Source organism: Trachurus japonicus, chromosome 8 (assembly GCF_045865225.1).
Source record: "Trachurus japonicus isolate A0001 chromosome 8, Traja_1.0".
Lineage (NCBI taxonomy): Eukaryota > Metazoa > Chordata > Actinopteri > Carangiformes > Carangidae > Trachurus > Trachurus japonicus.
Window position 1 is genome coordinate 22,448,119 of NC_140914.1, and position 24,227 is coordinate 22,472,345.

General features: G+C 42.0%; 3 protein-coding genes across 3 annotated transcripts; 1 reads left to right on the forward strand and 2 right to left on the reverse strand.

Annotated features, from left to right (window-relative positions):
• Positions 1 to 5,412: 5,412 nt before the first annotated feature.
• Positions 5,413 to 8,463, reverse strand: ndufab1b (NADH:ubiquinone oxidoreductase subunit AB1b). Its single transcript, XM_085784692.1, has 5 exons — positions 8,277 to 8,463; positions 7,069 to 7,188; positions 6,858 to 6,945; positions 5,799 to 5,914; positions 5,413 to 5,709 (listed from the first exon to the last, which is right to left on the reverse strand). The coding sequence occupies exons 1-4, from the start codon at positions 8,448 to 8,450 to the stop codon at positions 5,823 to 5,825; spliced, it is 474 nt and encodes a 157-aa protein (XP_085640818.1). The 5' UTR covers positions 8,451 to 8,463; the 3' UTR covers positions 5,413 to 5,709; positions 5,799 to 5,822.
• A 669-nt stretch (positions 8,464 to 9,132) lies between these two features.
• Positions 9,133 to 13,492, forward strand: dctn5 (dynactin 5). The gene is made up of 6 exons (XM_085784693.1): positions 9,133 to 9,298; positions 9,458 to 9,526; positions 9,644 to 9,762; positions 10,309 to 10,420; positions 11,473 to 11,575; positions 12,412 to 13,492. Exons 1-6 carry the CDS (start codon positions 9,251 to 9,253, stop codon positions 12,507 to 12,509), a joined length of 549 nt encoding a protein of 182 aa, XP_085640819.1. The 5' UTR covers positions 9,133 to 9,250; the 3' UTR covers positions 12,510 to 13,492.
• A 1,379-nt stretch (positions 13,493 to 14,871) lies between these two features.
• hapstr1a (HUWE1 associated protein modifying stress responses a) lies at positions 14,872 to 23,212 on the reverse strand. The gene is made up of 5 exons (XM_085784712.1): positions 22,819 to 23,212; positions 21,581 to 21,661; positions 20,886 to 20,953; positions 20,443 to 20,653; positions 14,872 to 18,658 (listed from the first exon to the last, which is right to left on the reverse strand). The coding sequence occupies exons 1-5, from the start codon at positions 23,012 to 23,014 to the stop codon at positions 18,342 to 18,344; spliced, it is 873 nt and encodes a 290-aa protein (XP_085640838.1). The 5' UTR covers positions 23,015 to 23,212; the 3' UTR covers positions 14,872 to 18,341.
• Positions 23,213 to 24,227: the final 1,015 nt, after the last annotated feature.

Sequence of the window (24,227 nt, forward strand, 5' to 3'; positions counted from 1 at the left end):
AAAAATCTTGTTTTGGTTGAAGATAATATTTTAACAGTGCAAAAGTCGTCCACATTTCATTGCCTTGATCCTAATTGTGTCCGAAGATGCAACAACAAGTCAAGTGGCTTCTACCTGTTTACAAATAGAATATGATTGTATTGTTGTACTGTTTTATTTGTTTTTTTTTTTCTTTTGTCGTTTTATTTTCCTTTGAGGGTGGGGTTGGGTGGGGAGGGGGGGGTTTACTCATCTGAAGTTCCTGACCTGATGAAACGTGTGTGTGCGTGCGTGTGTGTGAGTGAGAGAGAGAAGGGGCTGAGTTTGGGGAGGTCGTGGTTGTGCGTGCGAATGGTGTGAATGTGAATCCACCAGTGGTGTTTGTCGACAAAATACACGTGTGAATAATAGAATCTACCAGTGATTGTTTAGTTACTATGATGCACAATTTTTCGGGGCAAACGAAAGCTTCAGAGAGTGCATGAACGAGAAGTCAGCATTAGCGAAGCCATGGACCTTAATTTCTTTTTCTTCATTGTGTAATTTACTCTGTGTAAAGCCTGTTCGTGTGTGTGTGTGTGTGTGTGTGTGCGTGTGTTTTCCCTCTCCAATATAGGTTTTTATTTCAGAAGTACTAGAAACGTCGGCTTTAGTTGTGTTTTTAAGTTTAGCCGTGAATATTTAACAACTTCAAAGCATACGTAGTGAGACGAAACCTTGAGTATTAGCCAGACTTGACAGTGGTGTGTGCCAGTATTGAACTGCTCTCTACCAAATAATTCAATCACACAAAGGATTAGTTTACTTAATTCCAGATCTCTTTGCTTAAACTATATATATATATCTCTTATCTGTATTTTGTCTTGTTTAACACATGTTATCAAGTGGAACATCTGAACCATGTTTGTCATTTGTTTTTGTTTTTTTGAGTTAACTTAATTTGACAAATTGAACTGAGGAGCCTTGGATTTTGCACTTGGGTGGATTTGGAGGAAAGACCAGTCCGTGAGACAGACGGAGGTGTAGTTTGGATTTTGAGGTCTGTCTGAGGGAGACGGTGCATCTGTGAGAGTATTGTGACAGGGTAAAGTGTGTGTGTGTGTGCGTGTGTGTACATCTACCTGTTCTCAACCGAAGTGGAAGTTGTGTGTGTGTGTGTGAGAGAGTGTGTGCTGTGATTGGAGATGGTGCTTTGTTGGCCCCAGTGAGGGAGCGAGAGAAGATGGGGAGGGGGTGGTAGTGGTGGTTGTTGTTCTCGTCGTTGTCCCCCTCCCTAGGTTTACCTCTCCCTGTTCACTGGGCCGCCCGGTGCGAGCGGCGACCTCCGTGCGGCGCCCGTGCCGAGCCAGAATGTAGCTGAAAACGGTTTTAAAAAGTATGAATGGCGGCCGGAGCCTCGGTCGGCTTCCTCCGGCGCCCGCTCAGCCTCAAACACGGAACCACCGCGCAGAGAATGGAAAATAAAAAAGCAACCACTACTCATTATTGTTGTATTTTGAATTAAAAGTATTCAGCTACCGCTACTGTTCTGACCACGCCTGGTTGTCATGGTGATGGACGGTGGCTGCTGCCATGGAGATGCTCGCATCTCGAGATTGACTGAAATGAGGCGAGGCTTCTCGTTGGGCCCCGTGGTGACTCAGGCGAGGGGATGTGACTTGTGATCGGCTGGTTCTTCCTGGCTTTTCAGGGACACAGAGTTGCACTTGCCTCTTCGCTGACGCATCCAGGGTCAGCTCTCCCTCTCCAGCTCTGAAGCTTAACTACAGGAGGGGAAACGTAAAACTGACAGGAGATCAGGGGGCAAGTCGACTCCTCATAGTCTATATTCCCTTTCCACTCTAGATGAAATTACTTTACACTTCATTCATTCTGATTTTGGCAGCACTTCTCTCCTGAGCACTGATCTGGGAGAAGTTTTGTCCCTCCTCAGTATCCTTACCTTAACCATTAGCGGGACAAAAGCCGATCCTAGATCTGCAGCCCAGGAGGCTGCGCTGCTCTGCTGTTAGAGAAGGGACAAGCAATGTCTGTAAAACGCCTCTCATTGATGTTGATGTTACTGTTTTGGTTCCCAGCTTAATCTCGCTCTGTTTCTGTCTCGTCCAATCTACTGTTAGTGTGTGTGTGTGTGTGTGTGTGTGTGTGTGTGTGTGTGTCCGAACACAGTATCATGCCAAATTGAGGAGGGAGGGTCAGAGGGAAGGAAAGGGATTGATAACTTTTATTTGTTCTGTTTTGGTTGTTGTGTACGTATGTGTGTGCGTGTGTGTGTGTGTGTGTATTTAAAAAGCTGGACAATGTTAAATGCTTGAAGAAAAAAATGTCATTTGCAAAAGGATGATGTGAGGAAAAACTTTTCAGTAAGTGAAAACCACCATGAGCAATGTACAATCCCCAGGGCTGCCAAGCAGCTTCCCAACAGGGCCAGACAAGGGGAGGGAAGAAGGAAGGAAGGAAAGAGGAAAAGAAAAGAGGAGGGAAGCTGGCTGGTGATACTACTTTTTAATATTTAAGAAAAATAATGTGACACTTTTGTTTTTCTCTTGACTTAACTATCCTGTGAGCAAATGCTATATTATATCATAACACACACCCAATGGCTCCTACTGTCGATCAAAAGCGCTAAGGCTATTTTTTTGACACAAAAAAGGAAAAAAAAAAAAAACAAAGAAAAGAAAAACACAAAAACTGTGAGAATCTGCTGTCTTTTTTGTCATTTTACATTTAGTATGAATACACACAAACAAACCCTGAAAAGCTTTAGTCTAACCAGCACAAAGATGTGGGTGGGGCGGGTGGGCGATCTGGGTGGGGGTGGGTACAGTACAGAGGGTTGGGGAAGGGGTGTCGCTCAGAGAGACTATGCAGTGGAGTGTTGAACCCAGGCTTCCATGACCACCTTGGGTTTTTTGCTTTCTTTAAATAAAAACAAGAAAATCCCAAAAAACTTAAAAAAATATATCTATCACACACACAGCTGAGATGGGATTCCCAATAATATTCCTCAAACATGTTGTGCCATCGTTGAATCGTACTACTAGTACTACTACTAATAATAATAATAATAAAAATTGAAAAAAAATTTATTACCTAGCAACCGTCGGGCCAGTTGTAGCAGGAGAGGAGGACAGGTTAAGATTTGCAAAGTCCATTTCTTTATCTTCACAGCTCGCCTCCTCCTCGATGAGCCGAGGGGAGCGACGCCGGTGAAACTGCAAATTTTACACAACTACAATGTTTTTTATAGAGATTCTATCAATCCACAGTGTGTAGTTGGATCACCTGTAAACCTATTATGCACATTGCTTTGGGGAGACTGTTGAAATATATATAATATATATATATATATATCTATCTATGAGAATATAAACGTACAGTGTCTATAATCAACGAGAGGAAGTCTTCCTCTCTTACAAACAAAACAGGAAGTACCTTTTTATTTTCAAACGTCTTCCTCGGGTCATCAAAGGATTTTATCTTAAACTTCGGGGGAAACTGCACTTTTTGAAGGACAATCTTTATTTGTATGGGTATAACAATTGACAAAAACGAAGTCGCCTGATATTACAAGGTATAGAAAACCAACTCCAGTGTGCTCTAATAATGAATGTCTCCTCTGATGCTGTCTGTCTGTTTTGGTTTCATTTAATCTTTATTCTCCTTCCTTTGTTGCTTGGTTTGTTCTGTATTTTTTTTTTTCTCCTCTTATTTTTCTGGATTTTAGTGCTCTTAAGAGAATCTGTACTAAGGTGTAGAGTAGTAGGTAGTAGGTCTTCTGTTGGCTGTACTCGTATACTGATTACTGTTTGTAACCCTCTGGCTCCTGCAGCCAGCATACAAAGCTGTATAACTTGGGTACAACCCTCAATAAAAGACTAACAATTACTCAGTGGTTGGAGTGTTTATTTCTCCTGCAAGAGTTTGTTTTCTACAAGAAATCTAATGTTTCAGGTAAAAATTGTATTCAAATGAGTAAGGATTTACTGAGAAACAAATCCAACATGAAAACTGCAGAGGACCAAACCTTTCTGGCCCAAAACAAGTCGGTCAGATTTCGTACATTTCGTACATTTCCCACAATTCATTATGTCCTTCCGCAGATTTCTAAATCCACAGCTCCAGTTTGTAATAAAAGGTTTTCCGTCATGTTTCAGCCTTCAACTTGAAGTATTTTCTCAGACTGGAAAGTAGGTGAATAATTTTTCTTCAAAATCTGAACAATTTAGGAAATTGGACTTGAAAGCTTTTTAAATGTGTTCAAATGAGTTTTTCCTCTTTTCTTGGTCAAAAAACATTTGGCCACTGCTGTTCTGTTTCCAGCCCAAGTCTCTTCATGGTTTTCCTTTTACTATTTCAGATGAACAGTTGTTCTGTTAATATTTGAAACATGCTACTAAAATACAATTATGGTTCAGCTGGTAGAAAGTCCCTCTCAGAAGGAGATGTTACTGGACAATAGTGAATAATGTATTTAATGTGTAGTGGGTTCAGGTGGAGCTCAGTTTCATTACATCCTGTCCTGATGGGCAGAATGTTCATTAACCGTTATCAACTTAAGTCTTAATGCTTTATCATAATTTGTTGATTGCAAAGTAATAAAATTTACAGATTTATTGTGTAAGAGATGGGATAGAGTCGTACAGAAATATGAAATAAATACTCCACTAAAGTAGAAGTTGTACTCAAGTACCTGAGTAGATAATGAGTAGATAGTTCCAGTGATTTGATCACCAGTGTTTTTCTGTTTTGGCCCAAAAACAGTTTGATAGTGTAGCTTTGGGATCTAAGTGAGTATTGAAATACGGTACTAAATGTCATATTTTATTATGTGACAATGCCAATATCGTATCAATCATTTACTTAGTGGCAGTGGATTTGTGCTGTCTCTGAGCCTCCAACCAGTGTTAAATCCTTGGTTCAGATTGCATGATGAGTATTTACTGTGATGTAGGATGTTATAGGAACTGTGAAATTCAAATACAGATGCAACTGCTCTGATAAAAAAAAAATCTGTGCTTTTGAGTTCTTCTAAAAAGACTTGGAAAAAGAAATCCTAATGTATCACCTTGGTTACAGAATCGAAATATCACACCTTCATGATTCCCAACATACAGCCCTACTGAGAGCCTCTCACTTCATTCATTCAGTGGTGCACACAAGTTTTGGAATTAGCTTATGTTAAAAAAAAAAAAAAATACTGTATCTGTTGATCTGCTCGCTGCAGACTGTAACATGTCTGAATGGAACTGTTGACATTTAGAGGATCTTTGTGACCTTTATAGGCTGAAAAAGATTTTGTTTATCTCAGCTTTTTGGCGTTGTATCAAAGCGAGTTGACATTTCCTCTGACAACTTAACGATACGGTGTGTTCAGGCTCCTAAAACCTAACAGGGGCATTTCCAAATATCAGTCATGACACACACAACTACACAGCATGTGTCTTTATTGATCTATTCATGAGAAATTATACATCTGAACCACAGGGTGGAGCTGAAGAAGAGAAAGAAAAAGAATCATAACTGTGATAGAACCTTGTTTAATATTTTGTGGTTTTATCTCCGAGCTCCCAAAGCACATGTTCATTTAAATACAGTTAAACACAAGACACGGCAGCACGGTGCCATAAGTGACAGACGAGCTGACGAGGGGGAGGAAGTGGGATTTGTTTTGGCGCCCATAAGTGGCTTCACAAGTTCTTCCTGTGACGGTCACGGTGGGGACAACCTCTGTGGAAAAAGAAGAAATCCAACCAGTTATTTAATGAGAAAGAAGAAATAGCAGACAGAGAGCAAAGATAAACAACATGGAGACTTACCTCTGTAGTAAGCCATAGAACTGATTATTCATAAACATCCTTCTTGTCTGCGATGTACTGTACAATCTCCGCAGGACTCATCAACTTCTCTGCTTCTGCATCTGGGATCTCAAAACCTGAGCAGCAAACACAGCAACAGTGACTAATGTTAGAAAGAATATCAACATGCGCTGCTGGTGCCCACATTATATACAAGATCATCACTGATAAACCAGCTGACCACTCCGATGCCACAGGAAATACCATCACATATTCTCCTCATATGTTCGGAAGATAAACTAAATATTTTTCATTCAAGTTGATTTAGCAGCAAATTGATTATAAATTCCTGAGCTCATACTTAAAACTAAAACAACACATCATAAATCTGACAACAGGCCTTTTTAAGGAACTCGGGCAAAGTTAACAGCTTGGAAATGCATGTTTTCCACAGGAGAAGGAATGGCATATTCTTCTGACCAAATGCAAAAGGTATACTCAAAAAACTGCACACATGGAGGAGGTCTCCTTGAGAGAGGACCCAGACTGTCATGTGCCCTTCAGTTAAATTTGGAATGACAAAAACCTGTTTGTGCTGTGAATCTGAATTTCCAAGAGACACCTTTGACATGTTACGACTAGCTGGTGTCCTCTGACCCCAGCCTTTATTTAGGGCCAGCATTTCATGGCTTTCACCCACAACACCTCCCCATCACCATCAGTGTGCAGCCGCAGGGCGTCACAGTGTAATACATGATCAGTCTGGAATTCTTTTGGCTTGAAATGAGCTCTTAAATTAATGTCAACAAAACACAGCTCACTATAAATGCGGCTAGGTTCATTTATAATCACAGAGGTCAGTTTCCAAACTGCTTAAGAAGGAAATGCAGCATCTTTTGATCTCTTAATACATTTTTTTTTCTCTCTAAATTAAGTCTGTTACCACTGTGGTTATCTGTGCAGCATCAACATCCACAAATCAGAGCAGTGTGGGCATCACCTCTGCACAACAGTGACATCAAGTGATTGTGACAGAAAAGCAGCTACAGGCTCAGATCAGCGTGTCGTCAGTACACTCACCAAACTCGTCCTCCATGGCCATGATGATCTCCACCTGGTCCAAGCTGTCCAGACCCAGGTCTTTCATGAAGTGGGAGGAAGTCTGCAGCTGTGGAGCAGAGATGAAGGTTAGGACCAGGTTGACACAGCAGTGATAAAACATCATTCAGAGTAGACGCTTGATTTTCAGGCCATCTCCGACACAGACGGACCAACCCGCCCTGACTCTCACCTTCTCTGGGCTGATCTTGTCGTAGAGCTTGAGCACATACATGACGCGGTCTTTGATGGTCTCTAGGGTGAGGGGGGGCAGGTCTCCATACTGTCGGCAAATGACGCCCACCGAGGGGATCTGAGGAGGAGGCAGAGGGTCAGGGGTAAGAGGTGGTGAGGTGAAGGACAGGCAGGGGTCAACCTGGGGCATCTTCTGCTCACCAGCAACTGTGGGTCAAACTACTGCAAAGACAAACTGTAAACATGCTGTCCAGTCAGAGAGTGTGCTACATATAACAATGCAGGAGAGTCTGAGATGTCCAGTGCAGGGTGTGGACAAGATCTCTGCTTTGATACAACACAAGACACATTTGATATGTTTTAGGTAGTGTTGTATTAGCCTCATGTGCATCATCTCGACCAGGTCAGACAGCTTCAATGCTCCATCTCCTTGCACTACACTACACTACCACCCAATGCAAAACAAAGCCAAATTCAAACATTTGCAATGCTGTTTAAGGCAAAATCACTGAGCTAAACAGGGGCCGGTTTCTAACTGAGATGAAGAAAAAATAAAAACAATTCTAATTTCTCAGGCATATAGTGAATTAAGTGTTTTTCACTCCATTGTTGTGGTTCCTTTTAATGCATATTCCTGGATTATTCAGCACTTTTAATATTTTTACCTGACTTAAACTGTCACATAACAGTACAGTCATAACTTATCATGCTGCAAATATCCAAAAAAATGTACAATTGAACTAATCACATCATGCGTCAGGCGCAGCCCACAACTGCGTGATGCTCATACTTTGCCATGGGAGCAGCCGGCTAAGCTAACACTATCACTCAGTGTTAGTAAACTACACAGTGATAGAAGGCGCTTAGGTTAAGCCTGCTCTCCCAAATGACTGCAGGTGTCAGACAGGAAACAACACAAACGCGTGTGTCAGTGAACTCACTAACTTTGCTAACTAACGTTAGCTAGCTAACTAACTAAGCAGCAAAAACATGGCTGATGTATAAGCAGAAATAAAACACGTTTCTTGTATTTCAGAGAGGGGGTTTGCGAATTGCAGATGCTCGCTAATCTCTTGCTGAACCGTTTGGATGCAAGCATAAACTTTAAACACGCAAGGTTAGCCCGACGGTTTTGAAAGACGTCGGTAGGTCACAGCGGAGCGGCGCTAGCTAGGCCACGACGGTTCAATGTTACCGGAGACTCACCCGGCTCTGCTCCAGCCACCGCGTCCTCCGGCTGTCTGCGGCGAAGGAGAGGGGTCGGTGGAGGGCTGTTGTTGCCGGTGCGGCAGCGGCTCGGACTGCCAGGTTGCCGGAGCAAAGCCTCAGCGAGGGCCGGGCGAGCGAGCGGACACACTGCTGCAGGACACGGGCCGCCATGACGGAGAAAAGTAAGCAGCGTATCCCGGCGTGCAAGGCGAAGAAGAAACGGGGTCAAGGGCTCCGCAGTACGCATGCGCACGCCACAAGCCCTGTCTTTATTTATGTGTGTTTTTATTTTACTTTATTGAAGTCTACAGTGTTATTTCAGTAAGTTAGTTGCAAAAAATATAGATTATCGAAATATATAATTTAGATAAGGCTTGATAGAAATGTTCATGTAATATTGCTTCACCTCAGGGAAGATGAATCGAACACAGAATCATTTACGGCTTAGTTGTTATGATTATCGAGCAAGAGATAAGATAAGATGTGTATTTTTTTCCTTCAATATTTTGTATAATTTATAACGATTGAGAAGATAAACTTAAATACTAATTTAATTCAGTTTTTTCATACACAATAAAAAATAATCGATGATTTTGTCACTCAACTCATATAGTCTGAGACTCAGCTCATCAGTCAGCTGACAACAGTAGCTATGTAACAGAAAGAAATAACCCCTTTCAGTCGCTAATGAGGGCACAATGTGATGGTTTTTCATCAGCAGGCCTCTAGGTGAACTTTGTAAGATATATATATTGTGACATTATCAAATGTATACACTAACAGAGGATAGTTTTTCATGTATGATAATCCCCTGATCCACACTCCAGTCCAGGCGGTGGCGGTAGCAAACACCAACGGAGGAGAAGACGGCGCAGAGCAGAGCAGAGCAGAGCAGTGAGCAGATAGATGCGACAGATATTATTAACGAGTAATCATCACTGGATTCATTATTTTTCACCTCATTTTAAACCATGGAGTTGTCTGAAATCCTGTACAACAAGGCGGAGTACATTGAGACGGTATGAAGTTCAGTAACGAGTAACGTCCGTAGCTCGGTTGCTATCAAGCTAGCCGCCGGGCGTTGGGCGTTGGACGACTGAAAACATACACACAGCTAGAGAAAAACATACAAAATGCCTTTGTCCCGTTAATAACCACTGCTTTTGTTTTATTTTTAGGCTTCTGGCAACAAAGTGAGCAGACAGTCGGTGCTGTGTGGGAGCCAAAATATCGTCCTCAATGGCAAAGTAAGAAAATGACAACACTAACTTACGTCTAGCTAAATATGTGTCAGAGCATAGCCTATGTTACTGTCAGTGTATCTTAAATTGTGATGTGTGTGTCTGTGTGTGTGTGCCCTACAGACTATTGTCATGAATGACTGCATCATCAGAGGAGACCTGGCTAACGTCAGGGTGGGCAGACACTGTGTTGTCAAGAGTCGGAGTGTGATCAGACCACCTTTCAAAAAATTCAGCAAAGGGTAAAATATCTTCCTCTCTAGAGCCCGTTGTCAGTCATTGTTTGAATGAATGAATGATCATGTTGGTAAGCAATATAATAATGTCTTGGACATGTAGGCATATAAAGGATCCACTGACTGCATGTATGCAAATATGTTCCCAAAAATTTGACATAGATGTTACAGTGGAGTTTAAGAACAGGGAGAGACTTGTACGTTCTGCAATCAAATGTTTTCCACTTGTAAATCTCAGTGCCAACACAAACATCACTCAGTTACAAGGCGTCAGTTAACAATAATCTAGAGATTGCATGTTTACTATCACAAGACTACATAAAAAAAAGCAAATCTTGCACTGTGGAGAAGAAGCAATTCATTACCAGCAACTTGATTCATTCTTTGTCAGTCATCTTATCAATGAATCTAATAACTGTTTCAGCTCTGAGTTGTAATCTGGCCGTACTGTTAAGCAGATGTTCAAACACTGGGTTGATTGTGTACTTTGTGTGCCTGATTTTTCTGGTGCTGCTTCTCTGTGTTCCTCCAACCCTCCCTGTCCCGCTCCAGAGTGGCGTTCTTCCCCTTACACATCGGAGACCACGTCTTCATCGAAGAGGACTGTGTGGTCAACGCGGCACAGATCGGTTCCTATGTCCACATTGGCAAGAACTGTGTCATAGTGAGTTGGATGAAAACACAGTCCACACACACACACACAAATAATACACACAACTGAGCTGATAGATAGACAGAAAGCTGAAACGGAGCGGAGAGAGGACATAAACAGCAGCAGTGTCTCCTCTTGCCTTTGGTGAAACAGTCACATGGTAGTCATGATCAGATGAACTGAACGCAGCAGCAAACTGCCTCAGGCCTCTTTGATCAGACACAGACACAGACCTGGGTTGGAATGTGAAATGAAAAACACTGTTTGAATTCCAGTTTTTAATGTAACGGCAGCTGAGTTGATATGTTACCCCAGCAGGAGCACATCACATGAACAAAAACCGCCCTGAAAGATTACGCAGCTGATGCAAAATCAGGATGTTATAAAACTTTAACAATTTAATTTAACAATTAGCTGATATTATGACAGTATTATGCCTTGTATGAATAACAAAAATAACAAGACTAGGTCAAAACTGAAGTGCATGCCTGGGCTGTGTTCATAAGCTGTTTGCATCCAACCTAACTGTTTGCCTCTCTGTGCTCACATACAAGTTTTTGATAGCTGTTTTTTTTGTCATCTGACAATGGAACAAGTGTGAAATAGTGACTGAAACACGGCCCGTTAAGTCTACATGTTAACTTCCAAGCCATTTCTTAGCTGTTTGATGTGTCATGGCCAAAAGATATTTCAGATAGCACATCATATGTTTAGGTATTCAGATGTTTCTGCTGTTGTCTGTTTGCATTCGGTAAATACAAAAAACAAAGTGTTCATTATATTTTTTAAATTCATTTAAATGTATCAGCCAGAAAATACCTTGGAACTTGTTGGTCTTTTGTGCAACAAACGTGTCTGATTGTAGGTACAGATGTGATTTGATATGATCAGCTCAGCTCAGTTTTCCTCCGTTACTCACTGTTCTATTGTTCTGAACGGCCGGCAGCCGTTGTGCAGCGCTGTTCAACAGACAGGATGCAGAAAACACTTGCAGGCAGTGAAAGAGTTTGACTCAGAAGAGGTGCCTTAACTAGTTTTTGCCTGTGTTGCGTGTCGTTGTTCAGGGTCGTCGCTGTGTGCTGAAGGACTGCTGTAAGATTTTAGACAACACCGTGCTTCCTCCTGAGACAGTGGTGCCACCTTTCACCGTCTTCTCTGGATGCCCAGGTCAGCCACACCACCACACACCCAACCAGTCCACAGTGTGTCTCTCTCTCTCTCCATATACAAGAATATAGAAAAAAAAATCACACAATTTTCTATGGAGCTGTGCGCCATGGACGTGCACGAAAAAACAAGCACATCGCACTGAATTTCTCTCTGTAAATTAAATGTAACGTAGACCGATCGGTTCATTGTAAAACATTAATTTATTGATGTAAATGAGGTGATTTGTGTACATACAGAGCCCCGAGGCAGCGCTGCTCTTCTGTCCCGTTCACACATGAAGCTTCACTTTTCATTCAAACAAACTAATCAACAACTTAACAAACATTCACCAACTAATCAATGAGACCAACATTTATCTAAAAAGAATTAAACCAGCCGGTGGTAAACCTGAATTAACCGGCTCTCTTTCTTACCCCGGGATGACGACGCAGGCCGACCACCTCAGGAGACCGGCTCTGATATGACCCGCTGGTCCCGGTCGCTGCTCCCACAGGTGGAGCTTCACATCTCTCAAAACGTCGCAGCAAACTTCCAAACAGGCGTCATTTGGATAAACTGACTGTATATTGGGGCTCTAAACGGTTAATTACTCGCATGAAAAAATATTAAAACATAATAAAGTGACGAATAACAGCACTACAGCTGGTACCTACATCGGTTTGCCTGCACACGTCACCAAAGCTGGGTCAGCCGCCACCGGAAGTAGCCTAGACAAAACAACGTTAATTGCGTTAAATGTTTTATAGCGCATTAAATGTTTAAAATGAATCGCCATAATTAATGCGTTAACTTTGACAGCACTCATATATAAAACATTTTTTTCCCTCTCCCAGGTCTGTTTTCGGCAGAGCTCCCAGAGTGCACGCAGGACCTGATGATTGATGTAACCAAGAGCTACTACCAGAAGTTCCTGCCTCTCAGCCAGATCTGAGACCCTCCCTCCAAACCTTCAGCAGGGTCCACACCCTTTCCGGCCAGTTCCAGGTCAGGGTTTGGTTCTGACTGTCAGACTGAAATGGACTCTGAAACACTCGCTTCACCCCTCCCCTGCCAGAGGCCTTGAGTTTCTCTGCCCATGGAAAAACAATTGGTCCTGATTAGTTCCTGGGTATGATTCTGGGTTTTGACTATGAGAAAATCACATAGCTAAAGCAATCTGATACAGCTGCAGGTCTGCAGTACGAGTAAGAATAATAATTATTAATAATAATACTGTAAAGACCTAATCAAAACTCATTTAGTTGATTTTTATTTCCTATGCATATTTGGGATATTCTAACAAAATCATAAATCACTTTTCCTGGTCAGTGGAAAAACTCAAGGTCCTGTGCTTGGCTTCTGACGACCACAGAGGCCCAGACGAAGAGAGAAGCCCAAGTGTTGGACGCTGTGGCTCTTTGGCAGCAGCAGTAGGTGAAAGGGTGGGGTGGGGTGGAAGGAAAGGAGGTGAAGGGTGGAGGTGTTTGAAGGATGTGGGAACACAGCTTGTAACATACTGTACAACATCCATGGACCAAAAACAGTAGGCACCACAGTTATGTTTTTGAGGACACTGGCTGCAGCGGAGCATTATTCATATCCACAGTTCAACTGGACAACAGCAGCACAGTCAATGAAGACGTTGTCTTAGTCCCTGTCGTTTCAATTTTTCTTTTTTTTATGTTAAAGATTGTATGCTTGTTTGCTTTCTCCTTTACTTGCTAAAGCAATTTTTCATGAATTCACTTATTTAATTTAATGGTGTGGAATTTAATTTTGTTAAGTTTCAATCAAATCTACAGCAGCATTGATTTGAATATGTCGTGGTCGCAGGATGGGCCTCTGTGCTTCTGCCTCTGTCAGTTTTCTGTCAGCATACATAAGCCAGGTCCAACATATCCATTAGTGAAGCTGATAAATAAATATGAATGCTCACAAATCTGCCTGTATCTTTTCTTAGGTTTTAAGAAATATGTTAACATTGGGTCCCGGGATGTTCATGTATGCGCTCAAGGCTCGAGCAGCGTATAACCTCCATGTGCTTCACACTGGTCTGCTGTTGTAAATCAGAGGTGGGAAGTGTAAACAGCACACTGGTAAAGGCAGGGAGGAAAAATGTAAACGATCTCGGATTTACAGATGTTTTACGAGGAAACATGGGTCTAGTCGTAAAACCCTCAACGTTACTGAGTGTGTTTTTGGTGGAAAGACAGAATGTAAACACAACCTTTGTTTACAAGGAGATTCAACAGGGCACATGTAACCTAGTCGCTCTGTGGAGTTTTCTTGCGTTGTGTTGTGTTTATATCCAATGTTGCTCTTTAAAAAACTGTGTATCCTTCAAGGTTAATAAATGTGAAAGGGTTTTCTCTCACAACACTTGTAAAGTCGATATTTCAAAACAGGAACCCACTCCATACTGTTAATACAGGTAAAAACTTGAAGCCACAGCAGAAAGACTCATAGAAAGAAAGAACTGGACGGACTCAGGACTGTTAGTTTACCTGAATGTTATCATGATGGGTTAAATGCTGGACTACAGGATCACACAGATTCTACAGGCTTTTTTTTCTCGTCTCTTCATCATCGACACTTGACATGTAGAAAAAAACTGATAGAGTCTTACCAATGCTGTCGTCTGGCTCCACCTAGAGGCATGTAGTGGGATTTTCTCTCTAAGAAAAGTGCTGACCCTCAAATATTCAGATTATTTCTGTTGACCTTAAGTAGCTCAGTCCAGAAAAGAAGTCACCCCAAACCGTGAAAACACAGCTCTCTTCAAAACAACCCCAAACCGGAATCACTCACAGCTCCATAGTATTTCTAATAATCACTTCACTCACCAATAAATATCAGCTACTGTATATCAATAGTCTGCACAAGGAAAACAAATGAGGTGAACACTAAAAAGGATTTTCTAAACCATACAAAACAATCTGTGTCAGGTTTTACTTGCTTTTTTATTTTTATTTTTAGTCTCTAGTCCCTCAAACAAAGAACTAAGTCAAGCACACTTAAACTGAAAATGATGATGCCATAAATATTATCAGTTTGATCCATGAGGGAAACCTGTGGTGCAAGTTTAGTTTTTAAAACAAATTCTCTGCAAACAGAGCAAAGGAAAAAAATAAGCTTATTTCCCTCTGAAAAAGTTTTTGTCCATTTACTTTGCAAGCTGTCACCTGATCTCTCCAGAAAATGGGACTTGCCCCACTTCATTTTAAAAAGCTGAAGCTATCAGACCCATGTGTTGATATTCAATATTATGGATGCAATTTTAAGAAAACCCAAATCAAACAAAAAACAAATGCTCGTAACATTTTCCTTTTTTAATGAAACATAGTCCATCCAATTGCAACTCAATGATTTTATTTCTTTTACAATGTGAACCACATATATCATACCAACAATTAAATGTTAAGTATATAGATTAGCCATTTATTACTTTTTAAACAAATAAGTATCAAGAAACAGCTAATAATAGTGTTGGCTCCAGAGACACGTGGCATGAGTCAGCCTATTGAAACAATGTGGATGAAGGCCTGTGACTGGCTCAGAGGAAGAAAAGAAAAACAAAGGGCCCCCTCTATAATAACCAGGCTAAACGGTGGGGGTCAAAGCTGCAGGTGGAACAGTGGGCCTGGAAAAGAAAGCGCCACCCTGCGTGTAGCCAACTCTTCGCTCGAGCCTCGTATGATAGTCTGGGTTTTAGTTTTACGCTTCCCCGTCAGCAGACGCCTCTCACCTTCCCTTTAAACTGACATGTTGTCATGCAACAGAAACACTGGGAGGTTAGAACTACTAACTTGTGGCTGAACGCGCGATTTGGTTTCAGTCAGCGATGCTACCGATGCCAATGTGGAGTGTCAGACACACAACGGTGAGAAAAGTGTCCAGAAAGAAAACTGAAATATTCAAAATGCATTCCTCTGGTTGAAATGAAGAGTGTGTGGCAGTCAGGTCAGTCCTCAGGATCCACTCCATATCCGCTCCTCTAGTCAGCACCACTGTATTCTGCCATGAGGACTCTGCAGGGCCGAGTCCCAGACACGACAACTCAATGGACTCTAAATATGACTTTTACGGCGATGACTCCTTATCAAGAAACACAGATCCTTCCTATGTTACATTATTCTCTAGACCTGTGACAGCTGAAACTACCCAAAGTTTACATGACAAGTTTTATTTTTTATTTAAAGGATACTTTTTTTTTTTTTTTTAAACCAAGATCCAAAACAGCCTCAACATGGATAGCTAGTCGACTTTCCTTCAAAGTAATCGGAGCCAGATTTCACTTTCCCAATATGGAGTCAACATTTTCAGTCTTGTTCTGCTATGTAACTTCTATACGCAGAGCGCATTGTGACAGAATCAGCAAATCTCAGCCTGGTTCTTTTCTTTCATCGACCAGCCAGCCAGCATGTATGAAGATAAAGTCCAACTTATATGCAAAAAAAAAAAAAAAGAAAGAAAGAAATCTGTGACCAAAATGTAACAGAAGTTAAAAACTGGCATGCTTAATACAACTAAAGAAAACCTACGTTCCAGGTTATAAAGGTGAAGGGGAGTGAACAGGTCGACAAAAGCGAGGAAAAAGAGAAGAAAACATTGACATCGCACAAGTCAGCTACAGCGGGTATCTACAGGCAGAGAGTTGAGTTTCAAATCCCAGTCAGCTCACTTCCTGTATCGCTACTACAGCAGGGCATCAGGGGAAATAATCTGATTTAATAACTAGACAACATTTTATTAAATAAATTCACACCTTGTTAGCTTTCTATGCTAAAGGAAAGCATATTCCAACAACTGAGTGTAATATGTTCACAAACAAGTTTAGAAGCGACTGCAATTATCTTCATTTATACCCTAAAACCTGACAAAAGTTGGTACGGTACCAGTTCATAATATATTTGACAAATTTGCTAAATTAATATACCCACATTTCTGACTTGGGTGATCTCAATGTCTCCTTCTCTACTTCTGTACAGAAGGATGGAAGGCAACAACCATTTCATTTCAAGAGTGAAACACGCCTCAAGTTGCATCATCCTGTACCAAGTTTTTTAAAAAAAAGAAGAAAAAACCCATTCAGGTCTTCTTAATGCACGCACCCCTTATACAAAAAGACAGTTTTGCCAACATCAATCCAACACTGTAGCCTTATCATCGTTACGTGTGTGCGTGTGCTCTGGTTGGCCTGTAGGTAAACGCTACCTTTGCGAGAACATTTGTGTGATTTATACTTTCTTTACAGCACCAATTATCGCCCAATAAGTTAAATTATTTGTTAGACAGGAGAGGACTCCGACTCTCTGAACACAAGTTGAGTCCGCACACACGCTTGACGGCTCCGCGTCTCGATCGAACCCTTCTGAAGAGTCGTCGGAACTAGAGGTGTGTGCGGTTGGCTCCTTTTCTATCAAGTGTTAACCATTTTCTAAGCACCAACGGGTAAGTAATGTGTCGACCGACCACACGCGGGTCTGTTTGGGGCTGGACAAGGCTACAACTGGGATACAATGGAAGAGCCGATTTGTTTGCATGAGTCGGAAGTGAAAGCTAAGTGCAAAAATCCTTATTGCAACTCATCAGAATAAATCACACGATCACATAAAAACAGCAGCTGCTTTTGTAATAAGTATAGGGTAAGGGTGGGGGGGGTGGGGGGAGACGGCGTCACAGTCAGCAAATGGGCTGTCTGAGACGCTGTATACAACAAAGTAAATATTTTTCCTTTCCATCATCCTGAACCAAAACAAAACAAAAAAGTGGAGAAAACGCTAAATTAACTTGGCTATCACTGCCGCAAACAGTGGCAACAAACAAAAAGATGTTTTAACACTGGTGGTTTAAAAAAAACAAACAAAAAAAAAGGTGGCTGGCTGAATAATTGAGCCACTGCTGAAGCAGAGTAGTTAGCAGAGAATAAAAGGTTCAATGTCCAAACATCAATAGCCTGCTATTGGTAGTCAACGCGCCGTCGTTTGTAGTAACCAGAGAAATGTAAAGTGGTCACGGGCGGCAGGTGAGGCAGGATGATACCACAGATGTGACTCCTATTGGGCGACGGAGCTCCACCACTGACAGACAGGCATGGTTAACTAAGAGCTGCGATGAGAAAAAAAAGTAACAGAAACAACAGGTGGGTTTGCTTTGACGCAAAGAGTTGAGTCTCTGACAGAGCTGGGTCCAACGTTTTGGCGGGCAACTCGATTTCACTGAGTGAGACGATTTTGATCATGGCCCTCACTTCCTTATTAAGGTGGTGGGTGAGGATGAGTGAGGTTAAGGGAGGGAAGGGCACAAATGTGTCAAGGATCAAGTGGCTTTTTTTTTTTTTTAACTTGTAAAGCAGCACAGTGCGTTTTCAACCCCTTTAGAGAACTGTCTGCATCCCAGAACGAGTTGGTTCCTTCGTTGTCTCCTTTCCGGTGGGGCGGCGGCAGCGGCGGCCCGTGTCTGAGGAGCGCGTGATGTCGTCCGGACCTCCCAGTCTCGCACGCTCGCTCACACACTCGCACAGAGTGTTCTGATTGCAGAGCAGGGATTTGTAGTAATAGTGTCAGGAAAGGAGACAAGGAAAAGAATTAATCCAACATCTGATTAGACTGAACTAAGAACCCTCGGTCACTGTTTTCATTTTCAGCCCGGGTTCTTTCGCGCAGCCAGGCATCCGAGACGTCTGTCTGTCCCCCATAAGCCCATCCATCCCCCCCTTTTTCCTAGCCTCGGCTTTGAAGGCTTTCCCCCACCCCCTAATACACACACGCGGGCAGACAGCAGATCAGATCATCCTGTTGCGTTTGTGCGTGGGTGAGTCTGTGATGACATCACTACACTGGGTGGAGTTTCGTTTCCTGGTTGCTCCCCCTCCGGCGGAGGCAGAGCCTGTAGAGTCCAGATGCAGTGCCATCTCCTCTGAGATGAAAGTGTTCAGGTCGACGTCTTGGAGCCCGTTACGCCTGCTGCGGCACACTGGCCCCGAGCCAGAAGAACCACCTCCACCGGCGCCGCCTCCGTTACTGCTGCTCCCGCTCACATGTGTGGGAGAACCTGGAGCACCGGAGCGCACACTGATACTTGCCATGGCTCCACTTAGACCTGGAGGAGAGGAAAACACAAAGAGCATTAGTGGATGGAGGAAAAAAACAACAACGGATAAGCAAGCTTGATAAGAAGCTGAATAAAGATTTTAAAAAAGATCACAAAAGCCATTAATTTGCTGCTATACAACCATATACCTCCATCACTTAATGCCTTTTTAATGAGGTCAGTTGCCCAGCACCCATTTAAAAAAGTTGAAGTTCACACAGTGTCCTGTCAAGTGTTTACACGTAGGCTCCACATTCTGCATTTACAGGGTAGATGCGTGTACATGTCTTGTTTTAGGAATTACAGCTGTACAAGCACATCATTAATGCATCAACACACTACAAACATGTTTGTAACTGTCAGTATAATCACATGGTGCGTTTCCATCTTTCCAGAGAGAACATCTATAAAATCAACGATCAAAGCTTCCAACTTTTAACTCAGACGATATTTACGGACGTAAACGGTTTGCTACTTCTCGTTTTCCCTCTCAGAGGTAGAACGGGGCTTTCATAATGTGACTAGGTAACTAACTCACAGCAAGTAAACAGCTCCTTGACAAGACAAGAGTCTTTGTTGAAGTCACTTACTGCTCAGGCTGTTTTTCATTTTGGATTTCAGACAGAACAAGGGTCACAAGGTCCAACAAATTCTGCAGAATGCCATTGTTAGGATGTTTGTCTCAAAACAGCATCTGAAGCAGCCATCTCACAAACACACAGGTCACCACTTAGTGCCAGAACTTGGGCTGAATAAAAATGACTCCTGCGGTAATAAGACACATATGGTTGTAATGTCTGTGTGACCCAACATGGGAGGTGACAGGTGCAACGTCTAACCACAGTGGTAAACCAGTAAAGAAGCCGTTTCTATCCTGCGTCTGTCAGAATGAAAGAGCCGTCTGCTTGTGGTCAAGTGCAGCGGCTTCCTCATTTTTAAACCAACGTTTGTTACGCCGTAACCACAGTGATGAGGTTATGAAAACAGCTTTTTTGGTTAATTGTGAAAATTAAAACAAAGTTGAGTGTTTTACCATTGAACAAAAATCTGATTCTGACTGCGCACAAGAGTCAGGTACAGAAATATGAGACATACAGTTTAAATAATAATTAAATTAACATATAAGAATTATTTTGTTGGCCCTGAAACGCATACACAAGTAGCTCTGGGTAAATGCAAAAGATATGTGATAACTGAGAAAGGAGACATACTGAAACCTCATGACACAGACTGAACTTGTGTATCTGAAACCTAAACCGCCAAATGCCTAACATCACTCACCCTAACCTCAGCGACACCCTAAAATGGCCCCTTTAAAATGTGAGGGACTTTAGATAAAGTAATGAATAGTCATTGGGACCAGACAGCAAACCAGACATGTACGACAGAGATACCGATCCACTGTAATGGAACTGAATTACAAATAGAAATAGATGCATTTCCATTTAAAAAAAACTACTGAGCTTTCCTTTAAGTGACATGTTTGCCCACACAAACAAACAACACACAGGAGGGGCTTACAACGTGAGGCCTTCCTTCACCATTGGCCAATGCTTACACACCCAACACATGCTTATCTCTGAGCCACATGTGGCAGAGTGTTATGACTAAAGGACAAGCACACTCACTCTTATACATTCACAAACTCACATATACTTTAGTGTGTAGACATAAAGACCAGCAATAGAAGTTGTTTTCAATCCAACAATGTTGCCACGTCATGTGTTGTAAATCAAGATTTTTAATTAAATGTCAAATATGACCACTGTTAAAGCAAGCTTAGCTTTTCTTACCATGCAATGCTATGGCCTCCCTGAAGGGCTGGAGGTCTGTTTCCACAGATGAGCCTGTCTCAGCTGGTGAGTTAGCCCTGCTGGGGGCCACCATGGTCAGCCGAGGGTTAGCCCTGCTACTCCTGTGTGGTGGAGCTTTGCCGCACAGAAAGCTGATAAGATCCTCCCTCCGGATGGTTCTCCGACGCTTCTTCACCCAGGCCAACATGTCCTGCGATTCAACGACAGAGCGATCCATCATTAAACAAGGGTTTTATTTTGTTATTATGTTAAAAAAAAAAAAAAATCCCACTCTTGTGAAAAACTTACACAGTCTGATAATAATGATAATAAATAATAATTAATTTATCAATTACTGTCAAACAAGAATGACAAGGAGATAATCTGTTGAGATACAACATAAGTGATGTGCCTTACAAAGGTAGCAGAGGAACAAGACCCACCTTATTACGGCGTTGGTGGCCAATTTGGATGCCCCGATCAAAGCTTCTCTGATGGGCCTCCACACTCTCTGCATTGGTGGAAGACAACATAAAAATAATCAATCATTTGATATAATTGTGTTTCAACAATTAGGACATGTATATGGAACCTTTAACTGGGACAATGTTGGTTCACAACCAAAAACATTATGAAATCTAAACATTGTGGGATTAATGTATTTTGTATATTTGTTTTTGTTGTTTTACAATCATGTACACCTGAAAGGTGACAGCCGTTTTTATACCAGCGGTGTACTTACAGTACATCGGGTGTCTGCTACTCACCACTCGCATTACTACATAATCTAACTTGAAATCTGAAGGTGCACAGGAATCCAGGTTCTTACCATAGTTATAACCAAGTTTCATTTCCCCCCTCACAACAGACACGTCTTTCACTAACATACAAAAAACATACAAGTCCTGCAGCAGACTGATCAATATGGAGTGATAATGACCAGGATGTTTACCATTTGATGGATGGGCCTGTCAATAAAGGCATGTCTACATTTACAAGTACAGTGATAATGAGTCGTGGTTCATATTGATGAAATGAAGCAAAAACAAACAAACAAAAACTGATGTCAAAGTTGGCAAATCAATAAATCCTTGTAAAGAGCAGAAGGATGGAGAGCAGATGGATGTGGTTGGTTTACCTTTGTAGAGGTTGGTGACTGCTGTGGCAGCGTTCTGAAATGGCACCCACAATGACAGGCCCTGCTGATGGCATACTCTGTCTGTGGGAGAAAGGAAATATGCTTGGTTTATATGTGTGACATGTGGCCATCAGTTCAAAGCAAACACCTTAGTGATATGAAGACTGGTGGTGACCAAAGGACAGACAAAACATCTGAGAAGAAGCACGGCAGCCTGGTTATGGGGTTGGGGTGAACATAATTTTCATTCGCCATTTTGTCTTGCATCTACAGTTTGCAGGGACAGGATTTTTTTTGCATAAAAATAACTGTAGGCTAACGTTAACGTTAGACGGCGAGCTAGGCAGCAGCTTCAAGCTTGTGTAGCAAGAAAGCACCGACACACCAACTTAACTGCCTCCTCAGCAGTAAAAGTTGCATAGACATGTCAAACATACATGCCAAACATGGATGGGCTCAATAAAGACGAGCTCCGTCAGCTCCGTTTGAGCGGGGGTTTATCGTGTCTACGAAACACAGCAAACTGTAGACAAACACCAATATTTCCACATCGAACCAATATTATCCTCGCCATTTTGTGATTATAACGCTAGCTTTGCGTTGCTGAACAAACTGCTCACTCAGCAACAAACCGTGCGTGGAAGAGCAAACGGTCACTTAGGTGCAACAAACTCTTTGAAAAAAATCCTTGTAGGACATTTGAACAGCAAATCGCGTCTGGTTTAACAGACTGCAACGCTGACAGTGTACAAGAGACTGTCATCTGGGAATGTCGCGTAGCTACGATTGTTGTTACCATCGCCATTTTGTAACTAGCCTGGCTAACGTCACGTTAGCTGGTCGCTGCTGTCTAACTTGGTGTCAACAGGGCTGGCTATTGACAAATACATTTCCCGACTGAAGACGCCTTAATTTTGTCCGCCAATCAAAGTTTTGATGTTTAACGATCGAAACAGGTGTCTAACGTCATATTTCGAGTTCATAACCATTTTTGTCACTATCTAGCATAAGCTAGCTAAATTTAGTATTGCAAAATCAGCTGTAAACGTTACTCAGTATTTGCTAGCGGGTTGGCTAATGAGCTAGTTAGCGGGTTTCTACCAGTAACGTTACTGACGCTGGTGTTGGTTCAGAGTAACGCGGGGTAAATAACCAGGATGCTACCCGACGAGCCAAAGGCTTGGTGGTAATGTAGGTGCCGCTAGTCGGACGGGCGATCAGAAAAGGCTGGTCTGAACCTTTGTATAACTGTGCCACAGCAGTGGCGGAGTTCTGGAAAAGATGCCACAGTTTATCCTGGTCGTTGTCGGCCTCCTCCTCGCTCGGCTCTCTCTGCTCCGCTTCGGCCAAACACTGCCGCTCCCATTTTGAGAACCAGTGCTCGGGTCCGTGTTCCTGTATCTCCGAGTCCCCTTCTTCCTTCTTCTCCTCCATTTAACGCACAAAAACTCGAAGAAATGTGCGTTTAATCCTTACAAAGATGGATAAATTTACTCTGTATAAAGATTTACGTGACCAAAGTCATTAATACTAATATCGTTTTTACAAATTCGCACTACAGTACAATCCTATAGCTTATTGCAGCCATCTGTGAAGATAAGCTTAGCTAACTGTTTTTCCTAGTTGCCGACGTCGGTATATATATACAACGCAGACAACCATGTTATGCGCCTCATCCCGCCCACCACTCCAGATGTCACTGGTAATTGGCTGCATGAGCACTGCAGGGCGGGCTTGAGGACTTTGCTCATCATTCAATTGGGCTGCCGGTATGTCCGTCACACTATTGACACAAAAGAAGCTCATGAAAATGACCCACAACAAAGGTTGCAAGAGAGTTTTCATTTTCCATGAAAACTTAATATAATATAATATAATATAATATAATATAATATAATATAATATAATATAATATAATATAATATAATATAATATGTGTTTAGTGTTATTGTCTTCTTTGACACAGAAGATGTAGGTCCACGTACACAAATACAAACAAACATACAGTAAATAATATTTAATATCGGTACATATTCGTCTGTTTTTGATGTAATATGATAAATGGTAATTTCAACTATTACATAAATGAAATTAAACAGAAGTGAGGCAGTCAGTCATTATACTGTAATAAGTCCAACGCCTTGTTTGGTTCTAGTACTTGTTTTGTCCACCGGGTGGTGCCATCTGAACGCTTGTCTGTGTCAGCCACGGGCGGTCTGGTTTTCAGCACTGCAGATATGAACCAGCTAATGCTGGTAACATAATGGGCACTGCCTTGATAAAGACACATTTCATGGCTGCAAGCCCCTTGTCCCACATTGCTATCCCAATTGTTAGTCGCTAAAAGGTCCCACTGCGAAATATATGAAAATGGTTGCATGCATGCTATTTTTGTTTGATAGATTCAGCAATTTTTGCGAATTCAGTTTTTCTCTTTTTCTGTGTAAATTACCCCCACCTTCTGATACAATAACAGCAATCGAGGTTCTCTTGGATAAACACGGGCAGGTCCCCAGAAACTTTTGAGTAAACACAGGCTAAGTCACAGCACATTGTGTCACACTAAAATTAAATAGAATTGGCTAATATGAATAAGACGTAGTACATCAATGAGCAAGTAGTAGCAAGCACTCGATGAGTACATCAG

Excerpts from the sequence above, each read along its gene's own strand:
- ndufab1b (XM_085784692.1), bottom strand. The coding sequence starts at position 8,450 with ATGGCGGCCCGTGTCCTGCAGCAGTGTGTCCGCTCGCTCGCCCGGCCC. Across the intron at positions 6,946-7,068 it reads ACAAGATCAGCCCAGAGAAG|CTGCAGACTTCCTCCCACTT; the intron begins GTGAGAGTCAGG and ends TCTGCTCCACAG. Across the intron at positions 5,915-6,857 it reads GGCCATGGAGGACGAGTTTG|GTTTTGAGATCCCAGATGCA; the intron begins GTGAGTGTACTG and ends TTTGCTGCTCAG.
- hapstr1a (XM_085784712.1), bottom strand. The coding sequence starts at position 23,014 with ATGGAGGAGAAGAAGGAAGAAGGGGACTCGGAGATACAGGAACACGGA. Across the intron at positions 20,954-21,580 it reads AGTCACCAACCTCTACAAAG|AGAGTGTGGAGGCCCATCAG; the intron begins GTAAACCAACCA and ends CCACCAATGCAG. Across the intron at positions 18,659-20,442 it reads GGAGGCCATAGCATTGCATG|GTCTAAGTGGAGCCATGGCA; the intron begins GTAAGAAAAGCT and ends CCTCTCCTCCAG.
- dctn5 (XM_085784693.1), top strand. The coding sequence starts at position 9,251 with ATGGAGTTGTCTGAAATCCTGTACAACAAGGCGGAGTACATTGAGACG. Across the intron at positions 9,527-9,643 it reads ATATCGTCCTCAATGGCAAA|ACTATTGTCATGAATGACTG; the intron begins GTAAGAAAATGA and ends TGTGCCCTACAG. Across the intron at positions 11,576-12,411 it reads CGTCTTCTCTGGATGCCCAG|GTCTGTTTTCGGCAGAGCTC; the intron begins GTCAGCCACACC and ends TCCCTCTCCCAG.